General features: G+C 36.8%; 2 protein-coding genes and 1 pseudogene across 3 annotated transcripts; all 3 read right to left on the reverse strand.

Annotated features, from left to right (window-relative positions):
* Positions 1–234: 234 nt before the first annotated feature.
* Positions 235–1,179, reverse strand: LOC308258934 (olfactory receptor OR51C1-like; annotated as a pseudogene). Its single transcript has one exon. The product of its transcript is annotated as an olfactory receptor OR51C1-like (transcript).
* A 7,227-nt stretch (positions 1,180–8,406) lies between these two features.
* On the reverse strand, positions 8,407–9,363 carry LOC308267424 (olfactory receptor 51F1-like; the record flags this gene model as incomplete). Its single annotated transcript, XM_080702108.1, has 1 exon — positions 8,407–9,363. One exon carries the CDS (start codon positions 9,361–9,363, stop codon positions 8,407–8,409), a length of 957 nt encoding a protein of 318 aa, XP_080558234.1.
* A 5,297-nt stretch (positions 9,364–14,660) lies between these two features.
* On the reverse strand, positions 14,661–15,596 carry LOC308267808 (olfactory receptor 51F1-like; the record flags this gene model as incomplete). Its single annotated transcript, XM_080702750.1, has 1 exon — positions 14,661–15,596. One exon carries the CDS (start codon positions 15,594–15,596, stop codon positions 14,661–14,663), a length of 936 nt encoding a protein of 311 aa, XP_080558876.1.

Here is a 15,596-nt window from a genome sequence, read left to right on the forward strand (position 1 = left end):
ATGGTGGGTTAGTTAACTGTCTATTACAATAGGACAGCTCGGAGATAATGAGAATATGAATTAGTATTTTGGTGGTAGAAAAGAAAGTATTGTTTTAGGGTGGATAATAAGACTTTGGAAATGTGTGAATTGCATAACACCTAGTTCTATCCAACTCTATAACTAAATGGGTTAAAACTCCAATTTGTGCTTTCTTTACCAAACACTGAAATGTTTGAAATGGAATGATAATTGTTAAAAACGAATTCCTTTGGAATATATGAGTCTGAGCATAGCCTTTTGAATCTGCTTGGTTTTCACGCTGTAGATGATGGGATTCATCACAGGTGGGATGAGCAAATACACATTAGCAATGAGGGTGGGTACATAAGGTGGAGCGTGTTTTCCAAATCTATGAACAAAAGACAGGCTGATCAAAGGGATATAGAATATGGCTACAGCAGTGATATGAGAAATGCAGGTGCTGAATGCCTTCCTCCTTTCCCTTGGCGAGGCAATGCTAAGAACTGAGCGAATGATTAGGACATAGGAAAGAAGGATTCAGATGGAGTCTACTCCAGCAGTAGAGATAATTGCAGTTAGTCCAAAAGCACTATTGATCTTTGTGTCTGAGCACGAGAGCTTCATCACATCAGGGTGGAAGCAGTAGGAATGGTGGAGGACATGGCTACGGCAGAATGATAGACGCCTCAGAAGCAAGACTAGTGGTAGCAAAATGACAGTCCCCCTGGTAACGACCGCCAAACCAATCTGTGCAATCCTTGCATGCGTTAGAATGGTAGCATATCTCAATGGGTTAGAAATGGCCACAAAGCGGTCAAAGGCCATAGCCAGGAGCACTGACGATTCCATGAAAGTGAAGAGGTGAATGAAGAACATCTGGAATAAACAAACATTGAAGCTGATTTCCTGGGCATTGAGCCAGAATATTCCCAGCACTGTAACCATGGTAGAGATGCATAGACCAATGTCAGTGGTGGACAACATGGAGAGGAAATAATACATAGGCTCATGGAGGCTTGGCTCAGTGAAGACCATGAACAGGATCAAGGAATTTCCAGACAGAGCAGTTAAGTAGAGGCAGCAGAAGGGAATGGAGATCCAAGCATGGGCCCATTCAAGTCCAGGGAACCCCGTCAGGAGGAAAGTGAGGGAGGTGGAGTTATGGAAGACTGGCATTGTGGTCTGCAGGATGAGAATTCTCTTATAAGATCTTGATTTTCTAAGTGTAGAAGATTAAATCACTTTAAATTTAATATGCAATTAGTAAAGTGCACAAAACTCTAGAGTACAGTTCAATGAAGTCAGGTATCTATATGCACCCAGGTAACCACTTTTAAGTTCAACAATTGAATGGTGCCAGTTGGACATAGCAGCGCACATCTGTGACAGTACTTGGGAGGCCATGATAAGAAGATCCCAAGTTCAAGGCCAGCAACTTAATGAGACCCTGCTTCAAAATAAAAAAAAAATAAAATAGGGCTGAGGTATAACTCAGAGGTAGAATGCTTCTGGATTTAACCTTCAGTACAAAAAATATAGAACATTGCTAGCAACATAGAAGGCTTTTAATTGGTCTACCCTGCTCCATATCCTCTCCAATAGTATGCAGTTATTCTCACTTTTATTACCTTAACTACCTCTCCTTTTTTTTTTTTGGTGGTACTGGGGTTCCTGGAAGCCCTTCTACCTCCGGGCTACACTCCCAGACCTATTTTATACTTTTTATTTGGAAACAGGGTCTCTTAAGCCAGTGCTGCTGACTTCGAACATGCGTGATCCTCCTGTCTCTGCCTTTCAAGCACAGGGATTACTAGAGTGTGCCAATGCCCGGCTGCCTCTCCTTTTTTTGATCTTGATATAAACAGAATCAAACATTACATACATACTACTTATGTTTGAGTTCTTGTTCTCAGTCTTGTACCTGTAGATTCACCACAGGATATCCTACAAATATCACTAGATATTTAATTGAGTTTATTTAATTTCAGTTTATTTAACTAATTTTTTTCATGTTCATCACTTATTATTTTATGGATCTATCAACCTCTAAGATTAATTTTATCCTTTAACTAAATTACAAACATATTTCTGTGATGTCATAAGAGTTGGGTTAATTTTTAGCTAATCTTTAATTATGGTTGCTTGCTCATAATAGATTTTCAGTATGTGTTGGGCAATTGATTTATATTCATTTTTTCTGAGATATTCTATGTAACTTTAATTAGATTGATTAATTTTTATTTGGAACTTTAAATTTATTAAATTCAGATACCAAGTTTTATTTATCCCTCTTAGTAAGCTGAAGCATCTCTTCAGAAACTATACCTAAGAATTCACTTCAGATAATGAGATAATAGCCATTCATCCTGCCTTTTTATCTCTCTCTCTCTCTCTCTCTCTCTCTCTCTCTCTCTCTCTCTCTCTCTTCTTTCTTTTTAGGTCTGGGATGGAACCCAGGGGCATTTGACCTCCAAGCTACATCCCCTGCCCTATTTTTTATTCTTTATTTTGAAACAGGGTCTCACTAAGTTGTGGAGGGCCTCACTAAGTAGCTGAGGCTGTCCTTGGACTGCGATCCTCCGGTCCCAGCCTCCCGAATGCTGGGATTACAAGCGTGCCCCATCACGCCTGGCTTATAAATTTCTTAAAGGGTAGGGTAGATGCTTCAGTTCTCATGAATTCAAAGCTCGAGATTCTTTTGGTTTGTAGCACAAGACCCTGTCTGGTCTGTAATAGTGGAACTTGTCTCTTTTGTGATAAAAAACCAATGAGGCAAATTATAAGCTTCTTTTGTGACACAATTGTCCTGGACCTTATTCTGACCTTTGCTAATTTACAGAATTATTTAGATATATAATATTGAATAATTAATAAGACAATGTCACAGATATTGTTCTAAATGATTTGTATAGAGTATTTCATTTGAGTCTTGTGTCAAAACTAAGGGAGAAATATTTTTCTTATTTATGAATAAAGTTTAGAGGTTTGGGTAAATTGTCAAAGTACATAAAAACTAAAAGGTATGATGTTAAGAATCAGAAAAACAGGCTTGTGAACCTGTGCTATTAACAACTACACTATCTTTTCTAATATTAGTAATAATGACATAATTGCCACCTTGAAAAACAGATTGGCAATTTCTTAAAAATGTAAACATAAACTTATCATAAGACCCAGAAATTCTACCTTTAGAAATCTACCAAAGAGAAATATTAGTGTATATACTTACAAAACTTGTACACAATTGTTCTTAGCAGCATTATTCACAATAGTTCCAAAGAAGCCAAATACCCATCAGCTGATTAGTTGCTGAAAAAACTGTGAAACATCTGTATGATGGGATGCTATTTGGCCAAAAAATAAAATGGAGAATTAAACAACAACAAACACAGCAACAACGAGAAAAGCAGACACATGATACGATGTGGATGTACCTCAAATACATTATACTGAGTGAAAGAAGCCAGAGGCAAAAAGTTACGTATCATATAATATCATATCAAATGTTTTTGAGACATAACCAAAAGATAGAAATCAGAGCTGTTCCTGTCTCTGTCTGGGTGAGGCAGTGAGGGAACGGCATACAGAAGTAAACAAAATAGTAGGGAGTAGATAGGACCTCAGAGGGCTTGGAAGTAAAAGACCAAAGTTAAGTGGTGGAAGCCTCATCTTTCTTGATGTGAGGAAGCAGGAGTCAGATATTGAATGAGCAACAGCAGAGGACTAGCATTAGTCGTGACTGTCACTTCCAAGGAATTCTTGTGTTATCTAAACTAAGTTGTTCATGGTGCAGCAGAAAGTCCTAAGACATAGTTATACAAAAAGCATGGCTTCTGCCGGGCGTGGTGGCGCACGCTTGTAATCCCCGCACTTGGGAGGCAGAGACAGGAGGATCGCGCAGGTTTGAAGCCAGCCACACGCGCAGGTTTAGGAGACCCTGTTTCCAAATAAAAAAATGTAAAAATAAGTCTGGGAGTGTAGCCCGGAGGTAGAAGGGCTTCCAGGAACCCCAGTACCACCAAAAAAAAAAAAAAAAAAAAAAAAAAAGCATGGCTTCTGACCTGAGAGCAGCTGCTTGACTTAACCTTTAGATGGAGGAGAGATTTCTCACTCTGATTTAGAGTGGAGTATGTAAAAGTTACCCACTTGCTCCTATTAGTGGAATATTTTTATTATCATCACTATCATTGTGTTTTAATACTGGGCACTGCACCCAGGACATTGTACCTCTGAACTACATCCAGTCCCCTGTTTAAAAAAAAAAAAAATTGAAGCAGATTCTTGCTGAATTGCTGAGGGCCTCTTTAAGTTGATGAGGGCAGCCTCAAACCTAGACCTCAGATTCTCCTGGCTCAGTCTCCTAAGTACTGAGATTATAGGTGTGTACCACTGTGCCCTGCTGGAGTATTTTTTATAAGGAACTGTAATGGTAGAGTCACTTACTCAGCTGGGATGAATTGAGCCCTGTGGGATTTCTGTACCACTCTCTCGTGCTGTACCTCTGCACTTCTCTGCCTCCTGGGTTAATTATATGGTACCAGAAAACATGGATGCTTGGATAGGTGGAAAAGAACCAACTAAACAAACAAAAAACACCAACACAGTAACTCTCTTCCAATGATTTAATTGAATTGAAATAGCATCGTTACTTTGATGATGGATGTAGGTAGCATTTAAGATGAGGATTCAGTATTTTTTCTTGAGCATTCTGCTATGTATTTCTTGTAAACAGTCTATTTTAATTAGAATAACAGATACTTTGAAGGTATCTCCAGGTAACAACCTAGTTCCAGTTGCATGACACGCATTAAGTTCCTATTAAAATGAACTGATGAATGCTTACAATTCAGAAGCAAGCAGTATATTAGGAGGACAAGTTTTAAGGAACTCCAGGGGTTTTCTCTTAAATACAAGAAAGATTGGCAGCTTGGGATCTCAAGTGGAAGCAATTTCCAGGAAAAAAAACAAAGCCTGACTTTTATCCAATGATTATATTAATAAAATTCTGGCCGGGCGTGGTGGCGCACGCTTGTAATCCCCGTGCTTGGGAGGCAGAGACAGGAGGATCGCACCAGTTCGAAGCCAGTCTCTCTGGCTTAAGAGACCCTGTTTCCAAATAAAAATATAAAAAATAGGTGTCTGGGAGTGTAGCCCGGAGGTAGAAGGGTTTCTAGGAACCCCAATACCACCAAAAATTTTTCTGTATAGTGATTAATAATAATTTCTGAATAATTTCAGGTACATTACCTATTTACTCTTCATTTAAGCTAAAATAAATTTTAATTATCTGAAATGTACTTGTGAATGTAGTGTTCTCCACACAATTAGAGGTCAATAATATTTACTGAATTAATTTATTCCCTGTCTTGAAGAACTGCTTCACAGTCTAGGAAAGAAGCTCATACGAACAAACACAGAGGAGCCCATTTTTTAATTTGGGCTTAGTCGTTAGGCTAATTAGCTAATACAATTGGTTAACTATACAAGTCAATACAGCTTAATTTATATTGAAATTTTTATTTCAATTTAAAACATATAGAAGAAACTTATTCACCTTGTTTCAAGATAGAGACAGTCTTTTAATATAGTTCTGCAACTAGTTTAAATATCTCGACTTTTTAGAGAAGCAACATAGCATTGATTTATACAACCACAAAACTTGGCTCAGCGAACTGGTTTAAAGAAATGACAACATAGATAAGTGGATCTTTTCTTTTATCAACAAAATTAAATGATGCCATGGATAATTTCTGAAAATTTTAAAGAAAAGTACACAAGATTATGGTTTTGGCCAGTGTAGTCTGCTATTAATATGGAGAGCAAGACAAACTACAGAAGGTTGTTTTAAGCAATGCTGTGATTCCATATAATATTAATATGCTATTTGCATCAAAGATGAATTAGAATGAGGAAAAGCTGAAGGTAGCCAATTGTGCCTGTAGAGAGAGCTCCTGAAGACACAGCAGTGAAGCAGGAACTGAGAAGGCATATCAAGGGTGGGATCAAAGGTGCTTCAGTTGTGTTAGATGGTGTCAGTTTGAATGGTGACAATACAGATAAAAGCACTGGAGGACATTATTCTAAGTGATATTAGTCAGTCACAAAAACTAAAAACTCAGACGCTATTCCTAATATGCGGAAACTAGGGAGAAAATGGGACATAGGGGGAACTCTAGACAAAGAAGAAACCACAGATGAGCAAATAAGATGACCTAACTGAGGCGGATGGAAGGGGTGAAGAGGGAAATTTCCCTAATGCACATGATGTGTATTCACAATCATATCAAAGTCAGTCTCTAAGACAGACATGAGAAGGAGGGAGGGGGAAGGAATGGGGTGGGAAAAGGGAAAGGGCTAAATGAGTGATGTGTGCATATATGCCTCTACCATTTGGTACCCCATTAAGATGTATGAATGCAATGCACCAGTTTAAAAAATGACCAGCTTGGATGGCTGGTGAAAAAAGGATGGCATTACCAAAGGGAATTAGAAATGTTCAGTTGTCTTTAAATAGAAATGTAAACAGAAAGACATGTTACCAATGGTCTGGGGACTGTTTGCTTAAGGCTTTCCAAAGAAAGAAAACTGCTTTAATCACCTCATATTCTTAATTATCAATGGAAGAAGCATATTATTTGTAAAGTAAATTAATATTTTTAGACTTGCTGATAATCTATGTGGATTATTTTGGTAGAAAGATATGGAAATCATTCATAAGCGTATATATCTCTTAACAGCATGTTTATTTAGTATTACATGTAGAAGATGTTGAAAATTGTCACCGAATGAACAAATAATGTCCAAACAAATGCATAATTTTGTGGGAGTTAGCTTTGAATTATGTATTTCATTTTTTCCAACAAGCTTGGGGCAATGAATACAGAAACATCAATTTATTATTGACTTTTTTGTAATTGTTTTTGCATATTTTGTTTAATTCTCCTAAATTATCTGAGGCTAAAATAAGACTTTCTTAAAGTTTAATAGTGTTCGGTATAAGTTGTTAATATCCAAGTATTTAATATTAAATGAGATTCTTAAAACTATAATTGTTGGAATAAGTAATTTCCTAATATAACAAACATGAGAATTTTATGAACAATCTAAATTATATTAAGGGGCATTTTACTGCTCATATGTAAAGTAAAATTTTAATCTTGATGATTACTTTTTAACATTTGCTTTGAAATATCTGTCTCTATCTCTGCTTGCCTGCAGGAGAGATATGATGTGTTAAAATATGTTTTTACTCTTTACTATTATGTAATGGTTCTGTTACTCATCTAATCAAATGATTTTAGGAATCCCTGGTACTTTTTTCCTTTAGAAGTTTTACTCCAAGGGAAACTTTAACGCTTACAATATTCTTCTGGCTAGTAAATTTAAATCCCCAGGACCATCATTATTCTCTTAAAACATATATCAGTAAACAAATTCTTCTTCTCCTTCTCTGACTCCTTCTCCTCTTCTTTTCTTTTCTGGTGCTGGGTATTGAACACAGGAGTAGTACTCTACCTCTGAGCTACCTGCTTTTTAGTTTTTGTTTGGAAACCGGGTTTTGCTAAGTTGCCGAGAGTCTCACCATAATGTATGGTCCGTGGTGGTCTAATCTTGCTAGGCTTCAATTTCTTCATAAGCAAAATATGATTAACCATGCTACATATGTCATTGTGCTATTTTGAAGAATAAGTATACTATGTCCTATAAGCTGTTAGAACACAGCATAAAACAGGAAATGTTGCTAAGTACCATGGCCTATGCCTGTAATTCCAGTACTTGAGAGGCTGGGAGAGGAGGATTGCAGGTTAAAAGCTAGCCTCAGCAACTTAATGAGACACTCGTAATTTAGCAAAACCTTGTTTTTTTTTTTTTAAATAAGTCTAGGTGTATAGCTCAGAGGAATAATTCCCCTCTGCTGAATTCCCCCACATGCCCCAAAATAGTTGCTATATTAATTTATAATTTTATTATTTTTCTATTTCTTATTAGATTAAAAATTCTAGGGTAACATATTATACTATGTTTATGATTAAAACACTAAAACATTTATTAAATATTGCTAAATAAATGAAAATACATATCTGATAGTGATCTACCAAGGTTGGTTTTCCATAATAAAAGTCAGTTATCCAGATATTTCTCAAACTTAATAATTTATGTTTATTTTTTATGGTTTTTGACTTTTTTTTTTTTGATGGTACTGGGCGTGGAACCCAGGGGCTTTTCTACCACTGGGCTATATACTCTCAGACCTATTTTATACTTTATTTGGAAACAGGGTCTCATTAAGTTGCTGAGAGCCTCACTAAGGAGCTGAGGCTGGCTTCAAACCTGTGTGATCCTTCTGTCTCAGCCTCTGGAGCAATGGGATTACAAGCTGGGCCACCACGCCTGGCTTTCTGCTTATTTTGTAAGAAACAGATTAAGTATAGCCTTATGGATCTGTTTTGTTTTCACACTGTAGATGATGGGGTTGAGCACAGGAGGCAAGAGCAGGTATGCATTGGCCATCATGGAATGGACCACTTTGGGAGCTGACCGACCATAGCGATGTACCAAAGACAAGATTGTCATGGGGATATAGAAAATTGCTACTGCTCCAATGTGGGAGATGCAGGTGCTAAAGGCCTTCTGTTGCTCCTGAGGGGAGGCTATGCTGAGAACAGAGTGAATGATTAATATATAAGACAAGATGATGCATGGTGCATCTATCCCTGTGGTCAGGATGAGATCAATTAATCCACAGATGCTATTGGCTCTGGTGTCTGAACATGCTAATTTAATCACATCTGGATGGTAACAGTAGGAGTGGGAAAGGATATTCAATCCACAGAAAGAGAGACGCTTAAGGAGCAAGAGTAGTGGCACTATTAATACTACAGTACGTATAATCATCAGGAGACCCATCTGAATGATCCTGTAATTTGTGAGAATTGTCGTGTACCTCAGAGGGTCACAGATTGCCACGTAGCGGTCATAAGCCATGGCCACTAGCACCCCAGACTCCATGAAAGTGAATCCATGAAGAAAAAACATCTGGACAATGCAGTTATCTAGATGGATTTCATTTACATCAAACCAGAGGATGCCCAGGGTTGTTGACATTGTAGAAACAGTCAAGCCCAGATCTGTGGCTGACAGCATAGAGAGGAAATAGTACATGGGCTCATGGAGACTCTGTTGGGAGATGATAACAAACAGGATCATGCTGTTCCCAGAGAGGGCGACGGCATAGAGACAGCAGAAGGGAATGGAGATCCAGGCGTGGGCAGACTCGAGGCCAGGGATGCCGGTTAGCAGGAAGGTTGGATATTTAGATGTTGAGTTGATCAGAATTCTCATGTCCTGGATTTGTAGCATTTGTCTTTAAGATGTTCACATCCTATGGAAGTAATAAATTAAGTTGTCATATAAAAATACTTATAATTTTTTGCAGTACTGGGAATTGAACCCCCAGCCCTATTTTTTGTTCTTTATTTTGAAACAGGGTCTCACTCACTAAGTTACAGAGGACCTCATTATATATCTGAGTCTGGATGCTAACCTGCAGTCTTCCTGTCTCCTCCCAAGTACTGGGATTACAAGTGTGTGCCACCATGCCAGGCTTAGATTTTCTTTTTTTTTAATTAGGAGAGTGACTCAATGTAAAAGATATGATATTTAAAATTAAAAAATACTAATAAAATATAATATTCATCAAACATTCAGAATTAGAGACATTTTGCAAGCTTAAATAATTTTATCCTTAAATTAAAAACAGGTTCCTATGTTTTTATATATTTGGTGTATATATATTATGTATATATTATACATTTATATATTTTCATATTGATAAAATTTTAAACTTCATATGATTCTATGAATGAAGAATTAGTTAAGAAAAATAAGGGCATTCAATTTTCAATGTATTGTGTGTAACATGAATAAGAAAAATATGCTTGAAGATATCTATGTATGTTTAGTGGCCCTTCAGGTATGTATCTCCAGGTACAAATTTCCAGACTTTTGCCTATAAAACAGGTTTGGAATTTATCACTGTATATGTATCATTTTAGTTCAGTATTACAAGCAAAAAACTTGAGAAAGTTGATTTATAAGAGAAAGCCAAGGGGACAGAATTTTGTAGAAGTTTTTGAGAAGGACTATATTTACTAACAGAATATGAAACTACACGGTTTGGTGAAATAGGGTATTAGGTAGCAACACTGCCACATTATAAAAGGAGTTGAGTCTGGTAGGCATTAAAATTTCAAATAAAATTTAGATCATGTTAATGACTGGAAAAAGTACATGAACTTGATGAATGAAAACTGACAACCTGCTATAGTGGTTTGGGTAATGGAATGAAAAGACAGTAAGTGAAGGCATCTTATTTCTAGTAACTTGGCAATCAAGGCAAGGAGAGAAACAGGTAATGATCAGTGGAGGCTGTAAGGTAGGAGAATGATTTTTGAGTCATAGGAGGACTTAAAGAAATGGATAAATTTACAAACTGATAGCAGATAGAGATAAAACACATGAAACAAGAGGATTAATTAATACATATGGTCCTTAAAAAGCAATAGGTAAATTGAATACATAACATAAAAGTAATTATCCCACCAAAAGACGAGGATTTTTACTTCCACTGACACCGGAGAGTTAGTGGCAAAGGGGTTGATTGGTAGGGAGTTGTGTAAAGAAATTATCATCCAATAACTTTTGTGAGACAAGGTAGATTTTACTCTTGTCCAAGAATTTCATGTGAAAGATGGTGGCTTAAAGAAAAGGTAAAGTTTTTTGATAGGGGATGAGAGAGTTAGGTGACTGTAGACACAGAAATGTTATAGAGACTTCTTCAGTTAACATTCTAAAAATAATTTTAAATTAAATAATTTTTGCATTGCTCAAAAATTCTTTGAATACTGAAAAGTTAAACAATAGCAATATTACTCTTAATATTTTGCAATCAGGCTTTTAACAATACTAGGTTACAGGGGTAGTTTTAACTACCTTGTAATAAGTATATATATTTCAACTGTTTTTATAATAGTTTATAATTTCTTTTTAAATGATAGTTATTTGATAATGTTATATGTTATCCAGAGGACAAGGTGAACCCAGTCTTATCTGACTCTTTCTTAAGCCTATTGGAGTATCTGTGAATAGGTACCAATCAAAGCACAAAATCAACATAATGACTATGACTCTCTTTGGTAGAGACCTTACCAAATTCATCAACTTTATGTGGAAAGAAGCTTCTCAGTCTTTGCTAGCAGAGGGAGAACAGTGTACATTTCTGGAGCCATGCACTTAATAGTAAGTTGAGATTGAGCAATATGATCTTTAGTAAGATGTGGATCTCTCTGGGGCAAAGGAAAAAAAAAAGTCCCCTTTTCCTATAAATACAGGGCAGGGCTATGCAATCCCAGAAGGGCTTAAGCTACCAACTCAAGTGACTAATGTCCCAACTTAAGTGACCAGGGACAATATAGGTAAAATAAAACAAATCATACATATACAGTCTGTTCTGCACATTCGTGTGTTTCATATCAATGGATTCAGTCAATTAATATGGAAAAATAAAAAAAAATTTACATGCTTACTAAATGTGTTGAGATATTTTTTGCCTGTTAGTATTCACTACACAATATTGTATAACACCTATTCCTATTTACATAACATTTATATTATATTAGCTATTATAAGTAATCTGGAAATGATTTAAAGTATACAGGAGAGTTTGTATGGTCTATATGCCAATTCTATACCTTTTTGTTTTTTGATACTGAGGGTTGAACCCAAGGGGATTCTACCTCTGAGCTATACCTTCAGCCCTTTTTTGTTTTGAAATAGGATCTCACTAGGTTGCTGAGATGCTCACTAAGTTGCTAAGGCTGTTCTTGAACCTGAAGCATTCCTGTCTCAGCCTCCTAAGTGCTGATCTCTTGATATATCAATTGGGCTCCATTGTGCTAGTGGCTGGGGTCACTGGGGTCGATGGCAAGGACTCATGTGCTTGTGTACTTTCCACCCTGAACTCTTGGGGGAGTTTGGTCATCCTTGTCAATGTGGATAGTTGAGTTATGGATGCATATCGCTTTACATCCTAGCAATTCATAGGAAAGAAAAAGACTCACACCCAAACAATTTGTTTATTTTTATAGAGAAGCCACACACTGGCAGAGAGTTTCTTGTGTTTGCTAGCTGTCAATATCAATTTGTTCTTCATTTAGCTATTTTCTTTGATTTCAGTTTGATCATTATATCTATGCTTTCTTTTTTTGAGAAACTTCTGTGGCAGAAAGTGTGAGGGGCTCAATTCAAGCACTATACATAGGACTCTCATGAAATAGTTGGGCTTATATTTCACCAATAATGGACTATGATTAAATCCTTAAGAAAATTGAGCACGTCACTTCAGACCTCAGAAAGATATGTAATTACAATGCACTAAAGTATAAAAATGTAAATCAATGTTAAAGAATTAAAAGTGTCACCACCGTTGCCTTCAAGAATTTTATAATCGAAGAGTTATACTTAAATTCTCTCTGATGGTCAGATTATAATTAAATAATTCCCTGTGTAATTCTTACCGAACCAGTGTAGTAGGATCTGTGACTTTCTTGTAAACAATAGTAATACTACCTGACTTCCATGTTCTAGATTACCTTTACCTATAATTTTATTCTATAATATAATAAAATACAAATACACAATTAAATAATGCAGTATGTATGCTTTGTGACTGATTCCTTTTACATTGTGTGTGAGATATTTATCAGTATTGCATGTGACTTTTTCATTCTTGTCAGAAATTACCAAAAATTATCAAGTTTTCTTTTTCTGGGCACTTTAGTTCTGTTCAGATTTTGGTTACAAATTATTAGACTATTATGAAAATTATTATACAAGTTTTGGGGGCACCTATATAAGCATTTCAATATGTTATATTCTTGGAGGATCGTGGTTCAGCCTCAGCTACTTAATGAGGCTCTTTGCATCTCAGTTAAGAACCTGTTTCAAAAAAAAAATAAAAACAGTGTTGGGGTATATCTCAGAGGTAAAATGCCCTTGGGTTCCATCCCCAATACCACAAAAATCTTTTTAAATCAACTTGTTAATGTATACCTACATGCATATTTTTGAGATTAAATACAGTTGCATTGAATTAATAAACTGACATTGAGGAATATTTCACAACACTAGGTACTAAATCATACAACCCATGAATATCTTTTATCCCTTTATTTATTTAGAATCTTTTAACTTCTAATGATATTTTATAGTTTTAAGGGTAGAGGTGTCTTCTGTTAACTTCTTAGATATTTAAAAATTTTAAAATGATAGTTATATTTCTTCATTTCCATTTATTCTATGTGTGCATATTATTTTTTGCCATATTTTATTGGCTGGGTCCTCCTTTGTAATACTGAACAAGTGGTTTATAAATAATTGTATAATGGCCATGTTGGCCTTGTGAATTCATTAGAAAGTGTTGATTTTCTCACTGTCTTTAAGAGTTTATGTAGAGTTGAATCCTCAGACTGGAGATTAAAAATTGATTGTTTTGCTAGGATATTTTCATTCTCATATTTTTCCCTTTTCTTCTTCCTCCCTTGTTTCCTGTATCCCTTTTCCCACTCCTTCCTATATTTCTCCCCTTTTTCTTCTTTTTTTACCCATTTTAGATTTCATAGCACCTTGGGATACTCTGCCATCAAGAAATTTCCGCAGAAAGGCACCCATTGAAAAACTGATGGAAAAATGAAAGAATTCATTTAAGAAATGCAGAGACTTGCTGGGAGTAGTGGTACAAGCATGCAGTCCCAGTATTTGGGCAGTGGAGACAGGAGGATTGCAGTCACAATCAGTTTCAGCAACTTAGCAAGACGCTCAGCAATATAGCAAACCCTATTTAAAACAAAAACAAAAAAATGACCAGAGGTGTATGTAGCTCAGAGTTAGAATGCCCCTGTAACAAAACCCCAATCACACACACACACACACACACACACACACACACACACACACACACACCTCAAATAAGAATAAACAAAATATTTTTCTCCAAAGCATAACTGATATTATTTAAAAAGGAATCAAATGAAGCATTCTAATTCCAGATTATCATTTTTTAAAATGTCTATAACTCAAAGCTTAGCCTAACACAAAGATTCTTCTATGATCGTGTATAAACTCTCTTTCCCCTCCCTATCACACAGAACACTACTTCAGTCACCCAAGTCACATGTAGTTCCTTGGTGTGTCCGGCCCCATCAGATTTTACAGTCTTGTGCATCAGGCCTTAGGCTCTTTATATCTTTATTATACTCTTTTCTTAGTCCCAGTAGTCCCCCCTATAAGGATTCTTTGCATTTTCCTCAGTGTCTATGCAGCCTCTTGGACATAATTCTTTTAAAAGAGTGTTTATTGTTATCATATATGCAGCCTCTTGGACATAATTCTGTTATAATGTGTTTATTGCTATCATATATTTTCACATTCCTACTACCAGAACATATAAACTATTTGAGTGAACAGTGATGTTTCTCATGTGTCATTGTATTATCAATCCTAAAAAAATAGCTGATGTATACGATAAAGTATTTAAAGAAGGGAGAAAGATCGGAAGAAAGCAAGGCTATCTCTATCTTGGTCACTGCATGATCGGACTGCTACTCTGTGTTTGGAAATAGCTTGGTGAAGGCCTTACGGATTTGTTTGGTTTTTACACTATAAATAATGGGGTTCAGCACTGGAGGAAAAAGGAAATGAAGAGTTGACATCAGTGTATGCACATATGGAGGGGCATTATGTCCAAAGCGATGTACCAAAGCCAAGATGATCCAGGGGATGTAGAAGACAGCAACAGCACCGATGTGAGAGACACAGGTGCTGAAGGCCTTCTGTCTCTCCTCTGGGGAGGCAATGCTAAGAATGGACTTGATGATCAGCACATAGGAGAGGAAGATGCAGGGTATGTCTATGCCTGATGTCAGAATGAGAGCAACCAAGCCACAGATGCTGTTGACCTTGATACTGGAACAAGAACACTTAATTACATCAGGGTGGTAGCAATAGGAGTGGGAAAGCACATTAGGGCCACAGAAAGTCAGCCGCTTAAGGAGCAGGAGCAAAGGCATCAGGTTGACCAGCATTCGTACAAAAATCATCACTCCAGCTTTGATGATTCTAGAGTTGGTTAAAATCATAGCATATCGCAGGGGGTTGCAGATGGCAACAAAGCGGTCAAAAGCCATGGCCAAAAGCACAGACGATTCCATGAGTGTGAATCCATGCAGAAAGAACATCTGCACAATGCATCCATCTAGGCTGATGATCCTTGCGTTGAACCAGAGGACACTCAGTGTTGTGGGAAGGGAAGAAAGAGTGATGCCCATGTCAGTGGCCGAGAGCATGGAGAGGAAATAGTACATGGGCTCATGGAGGCTGGAGTCTGTTATCACCACGTAGAGGATAGTGCTGTTCCCCAGGAGGGCAACTGCACAGAAGCAGCAGAATGGGACAGAAAACCAGATGTGAAAAGCTTCCAATCCTGGAACTCCAGTCAACAAGAAAGCTGTGGGGGTAGAGTTACTGATGGATAGCAT

This window comes from Muscardinus avellanarius (assembly GCF_963383645.1).
Source record: "Muscardinus avellanarius genome assembly, chromosome: 1".
Classification (NCBI taxonomy): domain Eukaryota; kingdom Metazoa; phylum Chordata; class Mammalia; order Rodentia; family Gliridae; genus Muscardinus; species Muscardinus avellanarius.